Source organism: Eufriesea mexicana, unplaced genomic scaffold (genome assembly GCF_001483705.2).
Source record: "Eufriesea mexicana isolate 0111107269 unplaced genomic scaffold, ASM148370v2 scaffold6328, whole genome shotgun sequence".
NCBI classification, from domain to species: domain Eukaryota; kingdom Metazoa; phylum Arthropoda; class Insecta; order Hymenoptera; family Apidae; genus Eufriesea; species Eufriesea mexicana.
In genome coordinates, this window is record NW_016914200.1 from 74,739 (window position 1) to 101,585 (window position 26,847).

Below are 26,847 nucleotides of genomic sequence, written 5' to 3' on the forward strand. Positions count from 1 at the left end.
GGATTATAGGATTACTATGAAGTTGAAATGAGTGGGGGATGTCGATAGGGACGAATGGTAATGAGTAGAGGAATGAGTAGTGTAGGAGTGAGTATAGAGTGTGACTGTGGGGTAGTATGTCTTGTGGCTTTTGAGTTGTGAGATTAGAAATTAAGTCGTGAGTTGTTGTCGAATATTAGGATTATAGGATTACGATGAAGTTGATATGAGTGGGGAGTAGGTAGGGATAAATGGAAATGAGTAGAGGAATGAATAGTGTAGGAGTGAGTATAGCGTGTGACTATGGGGTAGTATGTCTTGTGATGCTTGAGTTGCGTGATTAGAAATTAAGTTGTGAATTGATATCGAATATTAGTGTAACGACCATCATTCTCACTCACGCCACTAGATAGATTCCGACTTCGACGACTTTCTCGCAAGTGCTCGGAAGACCTCCAATTCCTATATATATAACTTCTTGACTTTCGAATAGTATGCTGGTTTAAGACAGGATCTGCTAGGGTAACCTTACTTGATGAGTCCACTAGCAGACCCGGGACGAAACGCATCCCTTTCTTTTCCCTTTCATCCCTTCTATCTCCACCATTACACAAATGATATCTGTGACGAATCTGACATCAATAAGCATGGGGGAAGACCCCCTACATACATTATTAGGATTATAGGATTACTATGAAGTTGAATTGAGTGGGGGAGTCAATAGGGACGAATGGAAATGAGTAGAGGAATGAGTAGTAGTGTTAGGAGTAAATGTAGTGTGTGACTATGGGATAGTATGTCTTGTGGTTTTTAAGTTGTGTGATTAGAAATTAAGTCGTGAGTTGTTGTCGAATATTAGGATTATAGGATTACGATGAAGTTGAGATGAGTTGTTGATCGATAGGGACGAATAGAAGTGCATGGAGGAATGAATGTTAGAATGTGACTGTGGGATAAGTATGTCGTCTTGTGGTTTTTAAGTTGTGTGATTAGAAATTAAGTCGTGAGTTTGTTGTCGAATATTAAGATTATAGGATTACGATAAAGTTGAAATGAGTTGTGGAGTCGATAGGGACGAATGGAAATGAGTAGAGGAATGAGTAGTGTAGAATACTGATGAGTAGTGTAGGTGAGGGTAACGTGTGATTATGGGAGAGTATATCTTATGGTTTTTAGGATTTCTTTTTTTTAAAAATTGTATGATTAAAAATTAAATCGTATTAGCTTGTCATCACACTTGTCACACCTATTTCTCGTGTAAACGAAATGAGTAAAAGAATGAGTAGTGTAGAATACTGATGAGTAGATGAGTCTAGTATGTGATTATGGGATAGTACGTCTTATGGTTTTTAGGATTTCTTTTTCTTTTTAAAGTTGTGTGATTAGAAGTTAAGTTGTACTAGCATTCCGTCATACCTATTTTTCGTATAAACAATTTTTAATAATTCATAGATCCACGTGAAATCTGTAATATAATTTTCACAATTCAAATATAATTCATCAAAACTTACAATAGATCGATAATAATTTGATATCGAAGTATCTTTGAATACACCCGGAAATTTGATCTGTAATTTTCGTAACGTTAATAGAATTAAGTTTATATAATAATGGTGGAAATACATTTGTATAAATAAATTATTAGAGGGGAAAGTCTTCATAGCGTTATTACAGCGTTTCGTAATTATTGGGATAAATGGAATTGCAGAACAGCTGCAAAAGGGTTAATTAGCTAGAATCAGCTTTAGTAAAGCCACCAAGCTTTCCAGTTCAATGAACGAGAATTATATTAATATTATATATCACTGGGTATATTGTTCCAGCTACCTGTATCTGATCAAACATCCGCTCCTAACAATTCATGCGCAGAAGTATCCAACCAAGCAATTACAACTCACTGCTAAATCGCATTAAAATTATAACCTTTAATATCGCTCTATTGAAAAAAGACGCGAAATATCGCTGTAATTACCGTTCTTCGAATACCGAATAAGAAAATCTAACCCAGTTTTAAATTGAAAGCTTCCCTCGCCGGCATGCAAAAAACATTTTAATTAGTTTCCTTCGAAGATTGATTAAACCTGAACGAAATGAAAATTAAAAGCTTCCACCATTCGACGCGCAAAACACCCTAATTGTTCTTCTTGGAATATCGATAAAAATCAAACCGCGAATTAAAATCACGAATTCCAACTTTCTACCTCGAAAAAAGCACTCTAATTATTTCCCCTCAAACATAAATGAAAACTGGGCCAAATCGGGATTAAAAGCGCGCACAATCCCGGTATGAAAGGCACTTCGATCAATCATTTCTAAAAACCAATGAAAGAATCGTGGACCTCAAAAATTCCAATTTTTCAAACCACAAAATTCTCTTCCTGGATGCATCGAATTTCCAAAAATTTCTCGTCTGATGGTATTCTAGCAATAAGGGATCCATAGTAAAATCCATTCCCCTGGCTTAATGCACTCTGAGATACTTTTTTCTGATGTCTCTAGTCAGAGATTGATTCGATTCACGATCTATCTAACTTCCAGAGTCCTAGATACTCTCTGATATTCTCAGACACTCCCTTCTGGTCCCTCTAATCGAAGATAGATCCAAATTTCAGGGTCCCAAATACTCTCAGATACTCTCAGACACTCGCTTATGATCTCTCTATTCAGAGATCAACTCGACTTCCAATCTATCTAACTTCCAGGGTCCCAAATACTCTCAGATATTCTCAGACACTCCCTTCTGGTCCCTCTAATCAAAGATAGATCCAAATTTCAGGGTCCCAAATACTCTCAGATATTCTCAGACACTCCCTTCTGGTCCCTCTAATCAAAGATAGATCCAAATTTCAGGGTCCCAAATACTCTCAGATATTCTCAGACACTCCCTTCTGGTCCCTCTAATCAAAGATAGATCCAAATTTCAGGGTCCCAAATACTCTCAGATATTCTCAGACACTCCCTTCTGGTCCCTCTAATCAAAGATAGATCCAAATTTCAGGGTCCCAAATACTCTCAGATATTCTCAGACACTCCCTTCTGGTCCCTCTAATCAAAGATAGATCCAAATTTCAGGGTCCCAAATACTCTCAGATATTCTCAGACACTCCCTTCTGGTCCCTCTAATCAAAGATAGATCCAAATTTCAGGGTCCCAAATACTCTCAGATATTCTCAGACACTCCCTTCTGGTCCCTCTAATCAAAGATAGATCCAAATTTCAGGGTCCCAAATACTCTCAGGTACTCTTATTTGGTCTCTCTACACAGAAATCGATTCGACTTCCAATCTATCTAACTTCCAGGGTCCCAAATACTCTCAGATACTCTCAGGTGCTCCCATCCTGTCCTTCTACTCAGAAATCGATTCGACTTCCGATCTACTTAACTTCCGGGGTCCCAAATACTCTGAGATACTCGCAGACACTCCCTTCTGGTCCCTCTAATCAAAGATAGATCCAAATTTCAGGGTCCCAAATACTTTCAGATACTCGCAGACACTCCCTTCTGGTCCCTCTAATCAAAGATAGATCCAAATTTCAGGGTCCCAAATACTTTCAGATCCTCGCAGACACTCCCTTCTGGTCCCTCTAATCAAAGATAGATCCAAATTTCAGGGTCCCAAATACTTTCAGATCCTCGCAGACACTCCCTTCTGGTCCCTCTAATCAAAGATAGATCCAAATTTCAGGGTCCCAAATACTTTCAGATCCTCGCAGACACTCCCTTCTGGTCCCTCTAATCAAAGATAGATCCAAATTTCAGGGTCCCAAATACTTTCAGATCCTCGCAGACACTCCCTTCTGGTCCCTCTAATCAAAGATAGATCCAAATTTCAGGGTCCCAAATACTTTCAGATCCTCGCAGACACTCCCTTCTGGTCCCTCTAATCAAAGATAGATCCAAATTTCAGGGTCCCAAATACTTTCAGATCCTCGCAGACACTCCCTTCTGGTCCCTCTAATCAAAGATAGATCCAAATTTCAGGGTCCCAAATACTTTCAGATCCTCGCAGACACTCCCTTCTGGTCCCTCTAATCAAAGATAGATCCAAATTTCAGGGTCCCAAATACTCTCAGATACTCTCAGATGCTCCCAACTGGTCTCTCTACTCAGAACTCGATTCGACTGCCGACCTATCTAACTTCCAGGGTCTCAAATGTTCTCAAGTACTTTCAAACACTCTCTTTTGATCTTCCTAGTCAAAGATCAATCGACCTAGCCTCACTGCGACTCGAAATATCGTGTACGCAGTGGAGACAGAGCAGAAGGGTTGCGAAACGAACAAAATCGGCTGGTTTCGTAGGTGGAGGAGGGTGAGACCAGTCGCAAACTCGAGTCGAGCCCCAATAATTCAGAGGCAAATTCTATGGTGGCTCGACAACACTGGCCGAACAAAGACCGCTGGTGGAACCGGACAAAGGGGTCACCAGGATTGACCCCCGCCGAAAGTTCTCGTCTCTGTCTCCCGCTCTCGCCACTCTTCTCTCCGCTCTCTCCTTCCTTGCCTGTTCTCCGTTTCGCCCACCTGCGTTTTTCTCTCTCGTTCGCACGAACCCTTGTCCTGTGCACCCCCGCGCCTCGCGAGCCCGCGGATAAATGAATGCGTGCAGTTGTGGCTGGATTAAAGAGTGAACGCCGGTGAAGAGAGCTACGAGGGCTGGGCCGGTGTGAAGGTTCTTGGGAAAGGTGAAATCGTGGGAAACGCTTTGAGGGTTGGAAATGATGATTGGAGTTTTTCTTTTATCTCTCGCTCGGTATTTAGGGCCCCTTTGGTTAATGAAGAGTCTTTAGGACTCTTGCTGCTGCTGCTACTGCTGCTGGCTTTTTAGATGTTATTCCAGGGATTACTGTTAACGGGGATGTTAAGTAAAAACGTGGGATTTCGAGGGTTGATCGAGAGAGAAGAGTGAAACAAAAGCTGTTACAAATTTTGCTGGATTTTCTTGCAATATATTACTTCCTTTATGACGTTAATATGGGGTTGATTCTGTAGAACTTGTTATTAGCTCGATCTACCCCTGTCGTTTGAAAATTCACCCGAAACGAACACTGGAATTATAATTAATTTGTAGAAGCGAAACAACGTTTGTTACAGTATGATTTTAAATATTGGCAATATTAAATTAATTCTCTGCGAAATATTGTTACATCAATCCACCCCTATGGTATAAAGGTTCGTATAAAGAGGATGCTGGGATATAATTAATTTAGAAGAATGAAACAAAGTTTGCTACAGTTTATTTATTGAATATACCATTGAATATCATCAATATAAAATGAATCCCCCGAAATTTAATCATAACTCTCCAATCATAAGATCATCCCCTATATCACGAAAATTTATATTTAAACAATATTTAAACCTATGAAAATGAACAAAATTCATTGCAATTTTTTCTTTAAGATACATCCCATTTCAAGCCTAACTAACGATAACTTAATCCCCTGTAATTTGCCATAATACCAATACAAGCCCTCTCACCCCCTCACATAGCACAGAATTAATATTAATTAACATCTTCATTATTAATAATTAATTAATTAATATTAAAGGAATATTCGTCTAATAGAATCAAGTATTCGCTAATTTATCGAAGACGATCGTCCCAGCAGGGCGCAAAATGGCGGCGCTGAGCGTCGCTATACTTAAAACCGCACGCAAATTAATGCCTACCAGTTGGCGAGCTATAAAGTGCGGCTAAAGCGAGTTTAGGGAGCCATACATACGCGTGTAACCGTTCGCGTTACTAAGCTGTTCGCGCTAATTATGGATTCCGTTCCATCGCATCCACCCTCCTTTTTAATCCCAGATCTCGGCCACCGAACCACCCCCGTTTAATCAATATTCCACCCTCCCTTCGTTCCTCGGAAATATTTCCCTGATTCATCCTAGAAGATCACGAAGATCGCGCTTCCGCGTTTTTACTTTCGATTTCATCCTCCCCCCGACCTTTTTCAATTTTTCTTCCAGCATCTCCCTACGAAATAGCGATCGTGCAAAATGAAAATGGAGGAATCGAACGACAACGGCACATAAATTACGATTAGTCGAGCCTGCAGCGAGATTATCGCGATAATTGGACAATGATCGAGCGGCGATTTGGTACAGGAAACGCCGCCATTTTTCTGCTATCATGACATCCTCTTTTTCTTTCTTCCTCTCAATTATGGTCTTCGTTATATGTATGGTCTCGATATCTGCGTTTCCTGCATTTCTTCCAGCTAATTTTAAATTTATATAATTCCAAAATTGTTACGCGTTATCGATATTATATAAAATTTCTCACGATGAATTTTTAATACGAAATTCTAGGGGATGAAAATTCAAACCAATTGGAGTCAGGAAGGTTCGTAGTAGTGAATTTAGCGTCTAAAGAAAAGCTGGATTCTTAAAATATGTTTTGAACAGCGGGGATAAATTTAAAGGAAGATTGTAATTTTGGAAGATAAATTGCTTTCTCTACAATTCTTCCAGCCAATTTTAAATTTATATAATTCCAAAATGGTTACGCATTACCGATGAATTTTTAGTACGAAATTTTGTGGGATAAAAATACGGATTCTTGGTAGTGAATATAGCGTCTAAAGAAAAGGTGGATTTTTAAAATATTTTTGAACACCGGGGGTAAATTTAAAGGGAAGATTGTAATTTTGGGAGGTAAAATGTAACAGGTTCCATGGTTGAACGTCACGATGAATTCTTAATTCGAAATTTTATGGGATCAAAATTCGGACCAATTAAAGTCAGGAAGATTCGTGGTAGTGAATTTAGCGTCTATAGAAAAGGTGGATGTTTTAAATATTTTTTTAATACCGGGGATAAATTTAAAATGAAAATTGTAATTTTGGGAGATGAAATGTAACAGGTTTGGTGGTTGAACGCCACGATGAATTTTTAATACGAAATTTTATGAGATAAAAATTCGGATCAATTGGAAACGGGAAAATTTTTGGTAATGAGTGAATTTTTAAAATATTTTTGGAACACCGGAGATAAATTTAAAGGGAAAATTGTAATTTTTGGAGATAAAATATAACAAGTTCGATAATTGCACGTCAGGATGAATTTTTAATACGAAATTTTATGAGATAAAAATTTGATCCAATTGGAATCAGGAAGATTCTTGGTAGTGAGTGGATTTTTAAAATATTTTTTGAACACCAGGGATGAATTTAAAGGCAAGACTGTAATTTTGGGTAGGTAAAATGTAACAGGTTCGGTGGTTGGACGTCAGAAGTTGGCAGGCTTTGTCTTCCGTCTGTCTTGGGTAACTCAAAGTCGGTAAGTTCTACCCTGAAACGCGGAAAATAAAAAATTTCTGGCCTAGGAAGTTCAAAGTCAGAAAGTTGCACGCTCGAAAGCGCGAAATGAAAGAGCTCGCGCCTAACGAGCTCAAAGTCAGAAAGCTGTATTATTTAAAGCGCGAAGATAAAATCTCTGGCTTTCAAACCACCTAAATTAGAGCCGCCCTTTCATCCACCTTTTTGAGATTGGCTGGCTTCGTTATTTAAAATTCCTGCCCACGAGAAGCTCGATGTTTGGAAATATTCACAGTCGGAATCTCTGTCGGTACTTTCAGGTGTATCGTTTACTTTACCCAGTGACTCCAATTATCATCGTTCATATTTTCAGCGGCAAGCTTGGCAAGCCGGATAAAAAAGTCACTCGTTTCATTATCCCTCGACAGAATGAAAAATCTCTGTCGTCAGAAGTCAAAGTTTGTATCATTTATTCCCATCTTTTGTATCGCCAAACTTGGCAGACCTAATTGAAGGAGTCATCCTTCTCGTAATTTCTTAACGAAGTTGAGGATCTCTGCCGTGGAAAATTACCTCGGTTATTTATTAATTTAACCACCATCTGTATTTTCATTAGAAGACTCAACGGATCTGACTCGGTAAAGTCTCTCGTCATTTCTCGAGGAAGTTAAAAATCTGTGTTACCCAAAGTAGGAAGCTAACATCGTTCACTTTATCATCCCTGTTTTCGTGGAATTCGAAAAGTCCAGTAAAAAGAATTTACTCGTTCCATCATCCCTGTAAAGAATTAAGAGAGCCCAGTTACTTTTTATTATAATCATTCTTATCTTTTCCCATCATTGGTCTCAGAGGATTCGAATAAAAATAATTATTCCCTTCGTCGTATTTTAAATTGGAAATAATTTGATCACTGGTTGTAATCGGAAATTAAATATTCGAGTTTCTTAATCGTTCTTATGGGTATGATCTATTTTTCAGAGAGGTCAACATGGACGTTGAGGCAGCTTTGCTGGAGAACTCTCCAACACTGTCGACGATCTCGTCGGACTGCACCGACACCACATATTCCGGCCCAGACTCGCCCTATTCCCCGGAATCGCCGATCATCGTCATCTCGTCGTACAAGAAGACAAAGGATGACGAGGTCACGCCTAGACCAACGCCCAGGCATCCGCTGCCGCCCAGGAAGCCCAACTTCCGGATACGACCGCCCTATCTCATGATCTGCATCAGCATCATAGAGGTAAGTCTGAAATGTCAATTCGTCGATAGAGAAACGATGAAGAATTTACTCGGAGATACAATCCACAGCCTTTCATAAGTAAATATATAGTATTTACACTACTTTGAAACAATAATGACGTGTTTAGCAGAGAAAACGAATGAAATGGAAACATAATTCAACGATACGTGCAGGATTTGCGATATGTTAATTACAAATATATTAGGTATAGTCGCAAAAGATATTAAGCATTGTGTAATGTTAGTCAGAAACATCGTTAAATAAGAGATAGGAAGTTCCAATATTACGTTAATTCGTGTTTTGTTGCTCACGACAGTCTTAAGAGGGCTTTCCGTTTAACTCACTAGCGCCACCACGGTCAATATCTCCAATGAATGTACTCTTTAATAAATATCGTAAACAACGTGGAATTATTTTTTAATTTTATTAACCCTCTATGGGCCGAATACATATTTTTCTTGACTATCAAAATTGTACGTAACATAAAATCAACAAATATTTGACCCACGGGAGGTATTGTAAAAATAATTATAAATATATCGAAAGAAAAATCGCGAACTGGAGTGATCAAGACGATAACGTTAAATGCAGTATTTCATAAAATACCCATACATCAGCATGTAACTTGAAAGTTACACGGGCCCATAGAGGGTTAACACAACCTCGAAATTTCTTTCTTGTCATATACTGCATATTTAAACGTTTCAATTTAACCCATATATTTTAATTATTAAATCTAACAAATATAAATGTTACGAGTGCATACATATCGAATAAATATCTGGAGAAGAATGCATTAAAACCCTTTTACGTTTCACAGAATGGCATATACTGTGTGTTTGAAGGGAATGTACTGTATTTTGCCAAATATTAAAATTGGAATTAATTTAAAAATGGACGGTGACATGCATCAAAGAATTTTGTTTAACAGTAGAATCAAGTAATATTATGGAACCAGGGTATATTTGGATTAAAGATTCGATAAATTTAATTTAACACGGAACAAATTAAGCGTCTTACAGAAGAGTTGACCGTAGATTTATCGGTGGATAAATCCGTAGATAAATTTATTGGATAGGGAGAATTCGGAATTACGCGCGTGTGCGCGAGAGAGATGCGCGTCGGCGGAGAGGGTGCTGGAGAATGAATAACGAGGTTCGAGTGGAACTCGCGATTAGGGTAATTTGATTTGGGAATGAGCGTGTTTTTGGATGGTTCGCGAGATCTCGGTGTGATTTGTAATTGGCGATCGATCGAAGTCAGAGAGGAATGTTTTTGAACGGCTTGCAAACTGCGAGTGTAATTTACGGATGGAAATTAATCCGGAAGTGTGGAAAATTGATACGACGGTGAAGGCTTCGATCGATCCTTGATGGAAATATTCTATAGAATTTGGAGGGATAGTTGCGACTCTAACACTCTCGTGATATTTATCCGCCATTTTATTGTTAAATTATCTGTCATATGAGCTGTAAAAATATATCGCGATGTTGAAATTTCGTATCTTTGCTCTCATTGTAATGCCATAAGTCGTATAACGTGATCTCTAAATACCAAAAGCGTAAAGAAAATTTTCTTCGAGGAGAAAAATATTTTGGAAAGGAAAATTTACGATTTTAGAAACGAATTTTTGCGCAATGAAATGAGTGGAGATTAGATTAACGCGATTAAATTAGTCGAGTGGGGAAGGTTGAGATATTTATTCGGAAAATTCGTGCGATTGTTATCTCCGGAAAATTCCACGAAATTGGAAATTAATCTCGCGATAAAGCCCGATTTCTGGGAAGCGAGGCTGCAGAATTTTTCCTTCTCTAATTATCGAGATAAACGGATTCGGGATATAAGAGGAATTTCTTCGACTCAAATATTTAACCGTATCCAATTCAAACAGCCGTTCCGATATCACACATGTTTGCTCAAATCGAGTGATTTTAATGGGGCATATTTAATCGGGCATATTCAGTCGGAATTTTCTCTTCAATTTCATAATGTGCAGTATTTAAATGACTCAAATATGTACACGCGATTATTTCCATAAATATTGAAAAAGAACGAATCAGGGGAACGCGTATACATATTATTTGATTTTTCGGATCTTGGCAAACTTACAAAAATTTGTCTGTATTTCAATTTATATATCAGTATTCTATATTTTTATTGCACACTTTTCCAATTTTCAAATAAATCGATACAAATGTATCCAAAATTATCAAAAATACTGCTTCTACGATTCTCCCTTGATGTATTAGAGGAATGTCAAGTAATTATTAAAATTATAATTTTCAATTATTAAAATTAATCAATAAAACAATTCGTGCCTTTATTCTTCGTATTTCATCAGAGAAATGCTTTCCTGTACATTAACCACGAAGATTCAGTGGACTATATAATACTCTAAAATACTCTATACTCCCGCGTCGACCAGAGGCCAAGGTGGCCAGTACTCGCGTGCGCCATCTGGCGCCACCGCGGCGAACCAAGGCAGCTACGCTCGGTCGCCGCTCTCCGCTAAGACTTCTCCCTGAAATATCGCGTAAGAATCCTGAACGCGGGAACATGGGACAGAAAATAGACGGGAGTGAAAGCTAGGAAGCAGGAATCCTCGTCGATATTATCCGGCGTGTAGCGGCGGGGCCGGGAAACTCGATGCACCGAAAAGCGTGTACGCCGGCTCGTCCGGGCCGGAAAAATTTCCCATTAGCCGAGCTAATGCGTCGTCGAGCCTTGCCGGGACAAGGACGGAGAGTCTGATGGGAATCTCTCTCAATTATTCGCACGAGTTCACGGGGGAATATCGTACCGGTATTTCAAGAAACTGCTGCTAGAACGATTCCGAGGGAAGAAGAAAACGAAGACGAGGACGTGGGAGAAGAAGCGAAAGCGGAAGTGCAAGAAGGAGAAGGGACGTGCCTCAGACTCCTCTATGCCTTTCTTTTTCGTACACCCGCGTTCCTTCGCCGGATTCTTCTCTCTGGCTCGATAATAATTCCAGAGAGCTTATTCGAGCACTTCCGGAAGCTGGTCGGTACGAGCAGCGAACGTGGCGGATAAAATGCGCCGAGTTAAACCCGCCAGGTTAAACGCACCCCTCTTCCCTCGCAGTTTCGCGCAATAAAACAGGAGTTAACGCTGTCGACGGAGTTAATGAGGCGGCAAAAAGAACGGCGGTACCCGATTCCAAGATCGTATTTCGCCACCATAATCGACGGAACGACGGAGATTAGGGGTGTTCCCGGGTAGAGAAGCTGTTGCAGCGTCCCGAATTCTATCCTCCGAGATTTCCGGAACGCTTTTGATAAGGTGAAACAGGTACATTTTGGGGTAATTATATTTATTATTGTAATAAAACCCGAAACGAACTAGTAATCCCACTTATGGGATTCTAACGGGGTTCACTAATGTAACGACGCCACAGTCAGCACTGACCTAATATTCTCTAAAACCGAACTCTCCCGAAGGGACTCCCTAAACGGCACTGTCTCACGAAGCTATCAACTCTCTACTCTATTCTCAACTCTCGACTCTCTACTGTCTCTCAACTCTCCCTCTCTCTTCCAGAGCGGACCCTTTTAAGCCTGTCTGGAAGGCAAGGACCTCCCCCGAAGGAGGAGGAAACTCCCCCCACGTAACTCTCTGGGGTGGAAGGGATTCCTCCTTCAGGTTAGGCTCTCCGAAGGGTCACCCACGCGGGGACCCTTCCCGAGAGGTGCCCACGGACGCGGCACCCCCGGTTTACAATGGGGAAAACCGGGGTTGAGCGAGGCTACCTCACGTGGCCTGGCCCCGACTTCCCGAGACTCATCTGGCCGCCAGACTCTAACGGGACCTCCATACCTGGCAAAGTCTAAAGATATCCTACATTCTTGCATTATTAAAATAGATTCTTGAGGATCGTCCCTCGCTTTCTCCAATTTTTCATTTAAAAATTCCCTCATCCCTGAAATCGTTGAAAATATCGAAGACTAATCTGTGGACTATTCATTAACGAATGGAATTTACAGTAATTGTATTTATTATTCGAATAAGATTCTTCCACGATAACTAATTTTCATCAACTGAATAATCCCGAAGAGCCATGTGCCAAAATTATCAAGAAAACAAGGACGAGCAACACAGTACCACAGAAAAATCCTCGTAGAATTATCAGGGGACAAATAATCCTAAGAAATAACATCTCGAAGACCCCCAGAGGGGATCATAAAATAGGAAATGAAGAAATAAAAAATTCCAGGATAACCGAAATAAAATATTTTCAAGAATTCCTATAAAATAAATGATCCTATAAAATCATATCTTGAAATTCTAAAGTCACAAGAAACGGGATATTTCATCTTTCTCTATCAATCGATGTAATAGTGGTAGCCTAATACCGATCGCTATCGTTCATCTTAGGGATGAACTCACCAGCCTCGAGGAATAATCCAAAAATCGAGTAAAATTCGCGTTCTTCCAGCGATAGAGCTGTATTCCAGGGGTCTCGAGCCCGGAAGCGACTCTCTCTCTCTCTCTCTCTCTCTCTCTCTCTCTCGGTCTTCCTTTCTCCTGTGGCAAAATTGATGCTGGACGGTGGCTGATTGGTCGAAACAGGGCGGAATCTAATCGGCGTACACGTCCAGTTCCGCGCGATGGAACGAACGATAACGCTTTCCAGCCGCGTGGGCCTTTAATGAAAACGCTGAGATAGCGGAAGCGGCGATATCCGGTCGGGAACGCCAGCCGAAAAGTCCACTTCCGTTTCGGCAATAATCGCGCCACGGTTGTTCCGCGTTCTTCGCGTACAACGGCCGCCGGTAGAGATAGGATAACGAACGCGATAAATCAGAAGTAAAAGCTCGGGGCTGTAAATATAGCTCGTTAGAGAGCTCTGATAAATCACTAGAAACTTCCCGGCAACTCGTAACTCTCCAACACCAGCAGAATCGACGCTGATCGCTCCGTTTTTTGAATCGGAATTCTGCGATCCGCGAACGGAAATCGGGACAGATTGCCGCGTTTAAGACTTTCGAAGAGGAAGATTAAACCTGTTGTCGCGTTTTCATGAATTTTCTTCGAATTTATGGATTACAGTATTTTGACAGTATTTTTCAATTGGAATTCTGCAATTGGCAAACAAAAATCGGGGCAGATCGCCACGTTTAAGACTGTAGAAACGGAAAATTAAACCTGTTTGCCTCGTTTCCATGAATTTTCTTCGAATTTCTGGCTTCCATTTAAAATTTCTTTGCAATGATTAGTTAATAATATTTTTGAATTGGAATTCTGCGATCGGTGAGCGGAAATTGGAACAGATTGCCACGTTTAAGACTGTAGAAACGGGAAATTAAACCTGTTGCCGCGTTTCCATGAATTTTCTTCGAATTTCTGGCTTCCATTTAAAATTTCTTTGCAATGATTAGTTAATAATATTTTTGAATTGGAATTCTGCGATCGGTGAGCGGAAATTGGGACAGATTGCCACGTTTAACACTGTAGAAACGGAAAATTAAACCAGTTGCCGCGTTTCCATGAATTTTCTTCGAATTTCTGGCTTCCATTTAAAATTTCTTTGCAATGATTGATTAACAATATTTTTGAATCGGAGTTATGCTATCGGCAAACAAAAATTGGCACAGATTGCCCCGTTTAAGACTGTAAAAGTGGAAGATTAAACCTGTTGCCAGATTTTTAATAAATTTTCTTCGAATTCTTCGAATTTTTAACTTCCACGTAAAATTCCTCTACGATGATTGGTTAACAAGGTTAATTATTTATTGTTTATTGTTTATTACTCTAGTATGAAGAATAATAATTATGTAATTTATCAAGTATACATATTAATACTGGAAATAAGGAGCTGGATAAAAGTATAATAAAAAGAAGAACTAATTCAGATAACAATTTTAAACAAATTGACATGCTCTCAAAGTTTCTGCGAATCCTAAATACAGACAGGGAATTTTGATATCGAGCATGTACATGTATATCTAAATCGTGGGATGAACGTGAAAGTCAAAAATGGCGGATTGGCCTGGAGGTGGGATCAGAAAGATAATAATTAGAGGAAGAAATCGCGTCCGATCTAAAATGGTTGAACTTAAAATTGTTGGAGACTGGAATGGGAGGTTGTAAAACTGGAACGAACTTTCTCCAGGTTAATGAAAGGTTCTGATACGACGAAACGATGCAGCGTCGAAGAGTCGATCGTTCCATCTTCTTGCGAAGAGCGCGTCACGGCCGCCATCTTGTTTCCTCCGACTCAAAGAACTCGATAAATTACTTAAATAATAAACCAACTTGCTTACCAAAAATATATTCAATTACTCACATTCGTTACTCGTAATTTAACAAAAATGGTGATCCGAAATTTCATTAAATACTCTCATCACCTTTTATTAAATTTTTAAAAATTTTTCTCTTCTTATTTATATTACAACTTTAATAATTCTATTATTAAGGAATATTTTCTAATAAGCTTCTGAACATTTTGTTCTATCAAATAGTAAGTACACGGATTCGATAGTTGAGCAGACGAATCGAGAAATATCGAAGCCATATTCTGTTTCCACGTGCGTTCGATAGTTTACGATTTATTCAATGTGAAAAACTGCTCACTGGCACGCGACCAATTCGCCGACTTTGCTATTCTTTCCACCAATGCGATATCTCGACAACAGTGACCATACTTCCTGCAAGTTCTATTTTACCTTTTTTTTCTTTCCCGGACTGAATCTCCCGCCCTGGAAATAAAATTTCGCGATAAAAACTGGAAACACAAGTAAAGCATTGTACGAGCTTCCTACCGAATCGTCTGTTGTTACGATAGACTAGAGCCACGAACGATTATGCTTCAAAGTCTGCCACACTGGCCATTCTCAGTGGCCATTTTGTGTCTCTGATCGAAGACTCGTGAAATAATAATAATAATCGAGTTATTATTCCGAAACTTGAAATTTTCTTTGATTAAAAGACATCGAAGACGAATTTTAAGATACCTATTTTTGTTCCCATTGCAGTGGTTCTCATCCTACTGTACATTGAATTATTATCTTACAGTACATCCACTGAAATTTTCTGTGGCTAAAGGCATCGACGACAAATTTACGATACTTTTCTTCCTATTACAGTGTTAGCAGTGGTTCTCATCCTATAATACATTGAATTATTATCCTATAGTACATCCACCGAATTAAATTGTATAAAATTCTTAACTCGTGTAATTCTTAACTCAAACGGAGTATGATATAATAAATAGACGATATAAAATCGAAATTAATCGTAAATTGAATGTTAGTATGCAAAGAATAACAGAATCGTTGTATAGTGATTTTAAAATTTTTCGACATTCATTTTTAATCTCTTCCCCAAACTAAAATTGTTTAATTAAAGATTCTGCGAGATCCTTTCTTTATTCGTTATTCCACGCTCGTAATATCCGATAATTTTTAATCAAACCCATCACGTCGTCGCCTGAACACGCGAATTTTCGGATTTATTGCCTCCGATGATCGGATCGCGCGACTAATCTCGATCCAGCGCGATCATAGCCCGACGGAATCGAGAGAAATCGTTGGACAACGACAGGTGTTCCTCGCCTGACAACTATATGCCTTCGACAACGATCCAGTTTCGGTCTGAAAGAGGAAAAAAAGGGGGCTGAAATGCACGGAAAGAATTGATGTCCTCGCGGATGTTTTGACGTGCTCCGTGTCCTCTGCGAATTTATTCGACCGTCCTCGACAAATGGCGGGGAAATTCGTTTTATGAATAATTTCGCTCGAGGGGGCCGCGAGACACGATCGGTGAAATAATTGGAAAAGCTGTTTATTTGGCGTCCGGGCACGTCGATTTGTACTCGTGAAATTCGCGACGGGGGTTCTTTAAAAGTCGCGATTCACGCTCGAGTGTGCGTCGTTAAATCCCTTGCTCGCAAAGGAACCATTGTTCTTAAACAAATTTTCTCGTCTATTTCGCGAAGGGGTAATGAGTTCGGAAATAATCGAGACGAAGGTTAACCACTCGCGCTACCAATAAACTCACGGTTGCGATGCCATGCGCTACAGTATAACACGCGGTAAGGTGTCACATTGATATGATTCGTATCGATTGACATGTATCGATTGTGAAATATTTCCAAGATATCGATGGCACTGTGCGATGCTGTGCAACTGTAGCTCGAGAAACGAACGATCTGGTTGTTAGCCGACGTGCAGCCCACGTCATTTTTATTTCTGCGATAAATGCCTATCGACGTGGAGTACACGTCGCTGGCGATTTTGGAACAAAAGCATCTCGACGTGTGTGGCACGTCTTTCTAGCGCAAGTGGTTAAATTAAACGAGAACGAAACGAGAAGTCTCTCCCGTCGAAATGTATTTTAAAAATGCTCCTGACAGCTGTGGCTAGTTGCGATTGATTTTTCGGAGAAATTCCAGATAGTTGCGTGAACCGATGAAATAACGAAATTAAAATAACGAAAATTAATTATTAAGCCGTTAATCTTGTTGAGAGGAAATTTTTATTTTCAATTAGAATTCGCTAAAGGTGTTTGGAGGAGAACGATTGAGAGACTTGGTAATTTTGTGTTGGGAAAAAGTGAATTAATTTGAAGCTTTTTGTGTCCGCGGTTAATGAAAACACGTAGGTTTTGTCGAAATTAATATTGGTCCTGGCTGCAGCTAAGCGTTTTCGTCATAACGCTTTAATTACTGGTATCTACGTGTATATACGTACATAATATTTAAGTATACATTATGGGTCGGTAGTTTCAGTGTTAATGAGAAACATCTTCTGCCGCGAAATCATCTCGTCAGACCCTGCAATCTGAACCAGCTGCAAAAACCACCACTACAAGCAACCACCATGGTCCATAATGCCGCGGTGTATAATTAAAATAAAAATAAAACGAAACCTAAGCCAGCTGCGCCAGAAGTCTCGAGTAAACAGTCTGCAGAACGAACCTAAGAACCAATCCAACCGATTTCTCCCTCGAATAAACACCTCCCTGGACCAGGAAACCAAGAAACAATAGCCAACAATAGAACAAAAGTCTGTCTAGAAGAGACGATATCGAAATGTACAATAAAACTACATCAAACGTACCAAAATGAAAGGAAATATTAAGTATTTTAATTATTAATTAAAATTATTAAATACGTCAAACCTGATAAAAGATATATCAAAATATATTAAAACAGGAATTAAAGGAATATATTGTATTCTATTATAATTTATTCTTCACTGCGAGAAGAGATGCATTATTCGATTTCGAGTACGTTGATCACAAAAATTCAGTCAAATAGACGACAGCGTCCACGAGAGGTTAAAGTGACCAGAACTCACTCGCGCCATCTGGCGACGCCGCTGTGAACCAAGCTACGTCCAGTCGCCGTGTTCCTACAAGATTTTTCCCTTAAGTTCCGCCACTCAGACGATTAAATATAAACGAAGAGTCACGCAACGTGGAAACGGGTACACAAAAATGGACGCCAGTGAAAGCTCGACCCAAAAGCGTATCCGCGGCTGCTGGGTGATTTACGCGCGGGAAACCCCTGTCGCTGTCTGAGGCGCGAACACGTCGGTCCAGACGCAAAAAGGGAGGGTTTCTCAGCGGGATGGGGCGAAAAGATCGTGGCAGTAGGGGCAGAACGGCGGAAAAGATACGAGAATTCGTGGTCCAGCGATCTCCAGGCTCGTCGTAATTCCCGAATAAACTGCCGCGTAAATATGTGCTGTGAAAATGGCCACGGAAGCTTTGATACATGGCTGTGTGCTCTCGAATTTCCGGTTTTGCTATCGAGAGGGAGAAGTTCTTGAATAATGAGACGAGGAGAGGTTTTGCGACATATAGTGATTTGTATAGGGTGGCTCGTGCTGTTGGAATTATATATGTGATTAGGTGAATGCTTCTTCTCCGATTTTTAGACACATTTTTCTATGATTTTCAACTCTTTTGCCTATATTTATGCAGCATTTTGTAAACGTACATTTGAATCATTTTTTTTTTAAAGGAAGTAAAGTAAAATATTAATATTGACAAATTGTAAAAGGGAAAGTGCAATGGTATAATTATTAAATAATATGGGACAATATGGAACTTATCATTTAAATTTTTATAGCGATAAAGAAAATTTAATTCAATATTCTTAGTCTTGAATTAGGAAAAAGGAAAACTCGGTATTCTTCTCCCATTATGATGGTTTCACGATGGAATTTAAAAAATTCGAAATTTTAATTCCTTTCGTTCCCATAATCGTGTTAATTATTGGCATTTCGTTGACAATGGACAAATTACGAAGCTGATTTCACCGCAATAGAGCATCTTTTCTCGGGGTTCACAGCGTGTATTACGGTGTCAATTGTCATTCATTATAATCCGGGATATTCGGATCGTTCGTTATTTAAAGGCTGACAACGACGCCGGTTTATTCGGCATTAAGCAAGCAGTTTTGATTAATTACCATTTCGCCCGGTCCAATTTCCATACGCGAATGGAATTAATTATTCGGTAGGATGTTCGTTCGATAATGCGTATTCGAGTTTTTGTTCCTTTGGCCAGTCGATGAACAGCGGAATTTTCATGAAACGCGACGCAGTACTCGGTCCTTTTCGCAGTAATAGCAATAATCGCGAACGATTTTAAATACCGAGGACGTTTCGCCGAGATATAGGCTGGTCCACGAAATTTTCCGGCACCGATGAATATTTCACCAAATTACGGGGATTATTTGATGATTTTGCCGTTGGTTAATTAATTCTGCATTGATATCGTATATTAATCGTAGTGGAATTATGAACTAGATTATCCCCGACAATGACCCTTAGCTCGTGCCGATTTTCATTTGTTTTGAAGCAGCCTGTACATTCCGACTTCGACGGATAGTAATTATATAATTAAAATTACGATTGTTAATCAGGTTCTGGTACTCCATTTTTCTATTTCAGTTTCAATTCAATTAGCCTCGTAAAACGGTGTTCATCTCTTATGAAACTAACTGTATATTAGGTACAGGTATAGATCAGTAAATGATCAGACGTAATTTAAGTAGTTTAAGCCAAGCCTTAATTCAGACGTAATTGAAGTAGTAAGCGTGAGCGATTGATCAGGCATATTAATCGAATAATATAACTTCATAATGTCAGAAATAATTCAAGTGACATAGATCACGCATTGAGTAAATGTTTTAAGTAGTTTAGGTCACCTATATGTCATACATAGAAACTACACTATCACTAATTTCGGGCTGAAAAATTGTCGAAATTTGAGCCGTTGTAACTTCGTTAAGAAAAATCGCACATAGGTGAACTATAGCTCGTTATAAAGGGCAAAGCCTCTGCTTTGTGCACCCTGTCTCAATTTTTTCCGTAAAAATTTTTTGTTCGAACGTGGAGCGGGAAAATACAGGTACATTTTTTAACGAAAATTCTTCAGATTCGGGCGTCTCCATGGATTGTAATAAATTTTTCTGGGCTTTCTTTTTGCAACCATATTAAAGAGCAAAGTCTCCCCTTTACAACGACTATAGAAAAATGGACGTACGATTTTTTGTTGCCCAGATATCGTACTTTAAATTCGTAGTATCCAAAGACGAATCTCAAGAATTTCAATTTTCTCGGTAACAATTGGAATAAAATTTTTCTCTCGCGTGAACTCGTGGATAAATCGTCGCACCCTGTACACGCAACCCAACTACCCCCGATAACCACCAGAACGAACCGAAATCACGAAACCACAGTCCACACGCGCTGTCTAGCTAGTCGTGCCCGAAGCTTTGCTTAAACTCACCCCTGGAACACGTTTCATTATTTATGACACACCCTGTGCATCGAACATCACGACACCCCGTGCTGAAACGCATTCTGGATGACGACAGATAGCCGTTCACTGCCTGGGAGACGAGGCGACGCTGCGCAGGTGGCTGGTCTACGACCCCCGTCAGAGGGTGCAAGGCTGGAGGTTCGCCTCGTACATGCTGCTGCACTCGAACGCGCTGCACCTTGCGTTGAACGTGGTCATCCAGCTGGTGCTGGCCACTCCGCTCGAGGTGAGTTAATCAGACTAATTGCTGGCCAGCCAGCCGCTCGCGGCCCGTCCCCTTTTTCCGTTCGCGACGCTCCGCAAAGTGTATCCTTTGGCAGACCTATCGATCGCGTTCACCGATGCGGCTGCGGATCGAACGGAGGCTACCAAAAGAATGCTGCGTCGGGGGTGGAATTTAAGTCGCTGGAAAATACCGTGGAGAACCGACGAATCGCGTTGTCTAAATTTTCTTTCATTTTTCTTCGGAGATCTAGTCGGTGATAGGTGTCTTCTTTGTGCTGACTACTGGTTTTCTGATCTTTTCGATACTGTGGAGTGACTATGATTAGAAAATATTTGACGCTTTATGTACTGACGATGATGTATTATAGTCATTTAACGTTTGATGCTCACTGTATAGTATTGGTGACTGTAGGCACCTAACGTTTGACGCTCACTGTGTACTAATGGTGACTATTGGCATCCAAGGTCTGACACTCACTGTATTACTGACGACGACTATAGTTGTCCACTGTCTGACACTCACTGTCTACTAATGGGGACTGTAGGCACCCAGTGTCTGATGGTTACCGTGTACAACTGGCGACTGTAGGCACCCACTGTCTGACGCACACTGTGTACTAATGGCGACTGTAGGCACCCACTGTCTGACACTCATTGTGTACTAATAGCGACTTTAGGCACCCAATGTCTAACACACACTGTATACTAATGGCGACTGTAGGCACCCAATGTCTGACGGTCACTGTATAGTAATGCTAATTATAGGCATCCAATGTCTGACGGTCACTGTGCAATAATGTTAACTATGGGCATCCAATGTCTGACACTCACTGTATACTGACGACGACTATAGTTGTCCACTGTCTGACACTCACTGTCTACTAATGGGGACTGTAAGCACCCAGTGTCTGATGGTTACTGTATAGTAATGGCGACTGTAGACACTCAATGTCTGACGGTCACTGTGTAGTAATGCTAACTATAGACATCCAATGTTTGACACTCACTGTGTACTAATGACGGCTATAGTTATCCAATGTCTGACGCTCACTGTATACTGACGACGACTATAGTTATCCAATGTCTAACGCTCATTGTGTACTGACAATGACTATAGTCACCCATTCGAATTCCATATCGATTCGTAACTTTAGTAAAACAGAGTACGTTCGCATTGAGATTGTCTGACATACTGATACCACGTTTGTAGCATAGCCACTGTATCGAAAGGATTAGGTAGTTGAGATGCACATAAGGGAGAAAGGACTGTGCTTATCGATGAACTATTGCAAAACGTGTCGAAAGAAAAAGATTGTCGGTGATCGTAGGTGGAACAGGGTCGAATAGGAGTGGCAACTATCTACTTAGGAGGTGGCGTGTGCGGAGCTCTAGGTGCGTCCCTGCTTCAACCCAGTCTCTTCCTGGTGGGTGCTTCAGCTGGTGTCTATGCTCTACTTACTAGTCATCTTGCACATCTTTACTTGGTAAGTTGGAAATATTATTTCCCCGTAATTATTATCAAAACAACGTGTCCACATGTAAAATTGCACGTTCCATCCTGCAATTACTTCCATTTAATTTCTCTTCTTCCTCTTTCTTTTCCTTTCAACTTACGTCTCGGACAATTTAATTATCCTCAAGAACAGACCAACGCAGGAGTCTAGTCTTTTCGTATTTCTATGAAATGTCACGAACATTCCCTTGCCTTTTATATAATTGAAAGAAAACCTTCCAACTCTGCTGCTAAAACCTTCGTTCCACAGCAGTTAATAATCTCGGTACATCGCAATCCAACTTTCTCCAACTCGCTCCTCCTAGTCACCTATTCCTCTCTTCTTATTCCTAGTGTCAGAGAAATCCTCTTCACTTCTTAGACAACCGAAAGAAAGCCTGTTGAGTCGCTTACCAAGACCTCGCTTTCCCGGAAATTAATAATCTTAGTCCGGCAAACCAACTTCCTCCAACTTACCTTTTTGCTTCCTGTGTCACGACGATCTTCATCCACCTCGAACAATTAAAAGGAAACAATGATACGTTCCCATCCAACGCGAGATCTCTATTTTCAAGTCGTTATCTACTATGACAACAATTATCTTCTTTTATACAATTAAAAAAGAATCTTTTTAAAACATATACCGACAATGACAACGATTATCTTCTTTTATACAATTGAAAAGGAATCTTTCCAGAAGCTAATAACAATGCATGCAGATTCATTCGAACGCGAACCATCCATTTTCTAAATATTATAACTCACCGATCATCCAATCACCGGTTCATACTCTCTTGCTTCCAGTGTCACGGAGAACTCCGCTACGCCAGCTGGCGTCTAGGTGCCGTACTACTGCTAGCCAGCGCGGACGTGGCGTCCCTTCCAATCCCGGCGCTGCTCGGCTGCGGCAGAGTAGGCTGGGCTGCTCACGTGGCCGGTGCTCTAGCAGGGCCGCTGTTAGGCCTAGCAGTGTTCCCGAATCAGAGCAAGAAAGACGCCAGAGGCCGGAGATTCGTCAGGTTCGTTCGTCTACTCTCAGCGATCAGCGTGATGCTGCTCGTAGTCGGCGCCATCTTGGGAAACGTCTACCTGATCGCGCTGCCACAGCTCAGGAAGCCATCCTGACAGAGGATCGAACTGCTCGTCAAGCTCTGCAGACGGTCCTTCCTCATCGTCAAGATCAGGGAGGCCGCCGAGAGCGTTTTCGAGTAGGTCCCCGCTGCAATCTCTCGGGAATGGGAATTTTTGCGAAGTTACTTGGACCTGGGGAGAAAATTATCGTGGTGAAAGTTGGAATCGTGTGAAACCGTGGCGGGAGGAAAGATTCGGCGATGTTAGAGATTGGGGACCTAGGAAGAGATGGGAGTTTATCGAGCTGGAAGGTGGAAAAGGGCTTCGAGATGTCACGGACCGTGCAAGAGGAAGTTGTTGCATGTATCACTGGATGCAGATTGGCTGGAAGTGACGCGAGGATTACTTACGAATCTTTGTTGACACACGCGAGAGGAAACACGCGTTTGGAAACGTTGAATAAATCGGTAGGAAGAGGAACTGGAATGCGAGGTGCTCCTTGCCTGCAGCAAATTTCAGTTCTGGAATTGGAAAAGAGAATTTGAAAGGTGGAAGAAGGAACCGAGCAACTGCTAGAGTTGTGAGGAAGGGACAGAAATACATGTATATTGAAACCTAATCTTAGAGCCACGAGGAAGAAACAAACAGAGATACATGTATATTGAAACCTAATCTTACCAAGATCTTGGTTAAACTTAGCTTAAGAACCTGGATGATGAATGAAGAAACGATCAGAGAACTGTGCATTTATTTACGAAAGACTTTTCGTGAGATGTTACATAAGGAATGGAGAATAATATAAGTCCATCGATTGTTATCAAAATGCTTACCTTCGTCAAAACTGCCACAAGAAAACCACCCACCGAACAAGCCACCTCTCCCTCTCAGCAGGACTATAAAAATAACGAAAAACCTAGATCAATCGATCACCCCCAAAGAAGAAGAAGAGGAAAGAGAGCAACTTGAGTCATTCTTATCGACAGGAAGAACGAAGAAGATTGTCTGAAATTCCAGCTGGCTCGATCGAGGTTCCTCCTCTATATTATATCCACAGGGATGATCGAGCGTCCTGTCCACGAAGGTCCATCCGTTGATCAAACTCGGCGTGGTGTCTTCGGGAAGAAGCAGAAGGATCCCTTTGGAAATTTACGTTGCTCAAGCTGCCTCTAATCGCGGGATTAGTGTTTCTTGCCCGTGGCGAACGCTCTGCTGACGAATCGCCATCGTTGGACAACGGATGCACACACCCGTGCTCTGTGTTATTCCCTTAAACCGCGATTGCTCGTCACGCCATCTGGAGATGGCGCTGCGATTCGACGCTCCTGAGCGTACACGAGCGCGAGAGGTTGACGGAGTTGAGTCCCGTTTAACGATCGACCTGCAACTTTCTCCGTAAAGGAAGAAGGGGAACCTGGAAAGGAGAAATTGAAAGAACTGGTCTGTACAACGATCCACGTGGAACTTCTGATTGCACGTTTGGGAAACGAAGATAGTATTTGAAAGAAGAAGTTTGGTTGAACTGTTTAACGACTGAATCAGCTATTGGCTGCACGTTTCATGCGCGAAGGAACCTGGACAGAAGCTGAAGGAATTAAATCGTTCAACTGTTGACTGGATACCTTGGAAGATTCCTCGGTGAAGGAAGAGGATGTTGAAAGACGAAGTTTGAAGTCAGATCCACGTTCTGATGGACGAAGAGGAGCCGAGGTTGAGAGAAGAGGAGCTGAAACAGAGTTCTCAATGCTCGTCGTGGAATTTCTGACTGTATTGGATTGGCACAGATGAGAAATGGATCTAGAGATGGAAACGAACCTTGACTGTGTGGATCTCCAGATGTGCTCGTTCGACGAGCCATCGAGTGGAAGACTTGGGAAATTCGATGGTGAGAGATGGAGGAGTGTTTAGTGAAAGGTTAGAATGATTCCGTTGTTGAATTCTGAGGACAATGGCAGAACTGTAGCGAATGACGTCGATCGGCTGATAGTTGCTCCGGCGACGAGTGTACAATCGACTAGCAGTAAGCCTGAAATCCGTTGATTGGTAAAGTATTGCTAGGTCGTTGCTTCTGCTAGCGTGAAAGCCGATGGATAAAAGAGACGTCGTAGTTTATGTCGTTTTTTCAACGCTTTTCCCAGTTCTATTCAATCGTTCATACTCCGAATAGCTTTTCAATCGAGGAATTTTATCACTATAATTCCCCATTTGTCTGTAACCTGTGTTCTTCGAGAAAATAATTTTTATTCTTCAACGCGTTCACCGTTATGGCGGTGGATGACGGTCGGTACATCAATGGCGGTCATCAATGGCGGTCACTGATCTCGTTTAAAACCTGTTCGTGCTACTCGATAATCTAATTAATTTTAATTTTAATTTATTTGCGAGCGAAAAATAATATAAAATATAAAAATACGCTTAAAGGAAATATATCTCTAAGCGACAGAAATCAAATGTTGATATTAATAAATCTTCGAGTAGGAGAAAATTGTTTAATTGGCTAATTGTTTCTCATAAGCAAACTGTGTGTAGCTAATTTACAAGATTTATTTACATGATTATAGGGTAAGGATCTGTTTTCGCTTGTTTCTTGGAGACAAAATGGTGTAAAAATTCGACGACTCGGACTTTGGTTCGTCGGTGTTCGCGCAGATCCAGAGACGTTAATTAATAAGGATGTTCTAAGTAATTCTTCGCTATAAATCACCGATTAATGTAGCGGTAAGTTCGGTATTCGGTATTTAAAAGCGGCTGCGAACGACGAATTCCCCTCGTTGCTGGTTTTCCTTCTGCAGATTCGCGGACGAGAGACCCGGGAAAATTGCGCGACTCGAGAAATGCATTTCTCGATCCCACGATTCGTCCTACCGACGACGCGTTTTCCCGTTAAGGTGGATGGTCGTCGAGTCGAGGACGTCGTTGTCGTCGAAGATGACGCGTCACCGAACGACCCGATTTCCTTCGGAAAAATCGCACGACTACGATTTCACGATTTCACGTATCTCGATCTTAAATTCTTTCCGCTGGAATGGTTCTATTTTCAGAAATTTATTTGTGCCATTCGCCAGGGTTCAGTTGCCATATTTCATTTTTTAATTATAATTCTAATAATTCTAATAATTTCCCATCGAACATCGATCTATCACGCCTATAATTTTTACATGACAGCGTTATTCGAATCGGTGGAATATTTTTTGATGCGTTTCACTATTTTTTCTCATTTTTTTTTTTTTTTTTTAAATATATGTGTTCATTTTTTATTTACTTTTTATAGTTTCCGTAGTAGATTAATTTCCTGCAAATTGGTACGTGTATTGAGATTCTCGTGTGCGTATAATTAACCCTCCGTGCTCTGACTCCTCTGTATAGCCACCATCAGCTGAAGCAGGTGTTTATTAGGTCTAAAAATGGATTACAAATTAGATACACGTGTAAACACGTTGTTAGTTAAATGTTTATGATTTTCTTAACCAAAAATTGTCTTCATCGTCGAGTTTCCCTGTTCTTTGTTTCCCCCTAAATTGTCAGAAGCTTCTCCTAAAAATCCAAAGATATTTTCACGTATCTCCCCAATTTTGGATACTTTTCTGATTTTTATACGAAGATCGATCGTCTATACGTACCAATTTTACGAACACTGCCATTGCTCCGTCCCTGACAACGAATTCCATAATACGGACTCGTTGGAACCCCGTACCTAATATTCAGCTCTTCGCAAACTCGGTTAACTCCCATTCTCAGGTGGTCCGTTACGCGAGGCTTTCAGGTTTTCATATCTCCTCTGAAATATTT

The 26,847-nt window shown here is 40.7% G+C and overlaps 1 protein-coding gene across 1 annotated transcript; it reads left to right on the forward strand.

The window, feature by feature from the left end:
* The first annotated feature begins 8,216 nt into the window (after positions 1–8,216).
* rho-6 (serine protease rhomboid 6) lies at positions 8,217–23,115 on the forward strand. The gene is made up of 4 exons (XM_017906890.1): positions 8,217–8,480; positions 20,329–20,499; positions 21,827–21,982; positions 22,795–23,115. Exons 1-4 carry the CDS (start codon positions 8,226–8,228, stop codon positions 23,113–23,115), a joined length of 903 nt encoding a protein of 300 aa, XP_017762379.1. The 5' UTR covers positions 8,217–8,225.
* The last annotated feature ends 3,732 nt before the right edge of the window (positions 23,116–26,847 follow it).

Coding starts and splice junctions, on each gene's coding strand:
- rho-6 (XM_017906890.1), top strand. CDS start 8,226: ATGGACGTTGAGGCAGCTTTGCTGGAGAACTCTCCAACACTGTCGACG. Junction 20,500..21,826: donor TGCTGGCCACTCCGCTCGAG/GTGAGTTAATCA, acceptor CGGTGATCGTAG/GTGGAACAGGGTCGAATAGG. Junction 21,983..22,794: donor ATCTTGCACATCTTTACTTG/GTAAGTTGGAAA, acceptor TCTTGCTTCCAG/TGTCACGGAGAACTCCGCTA.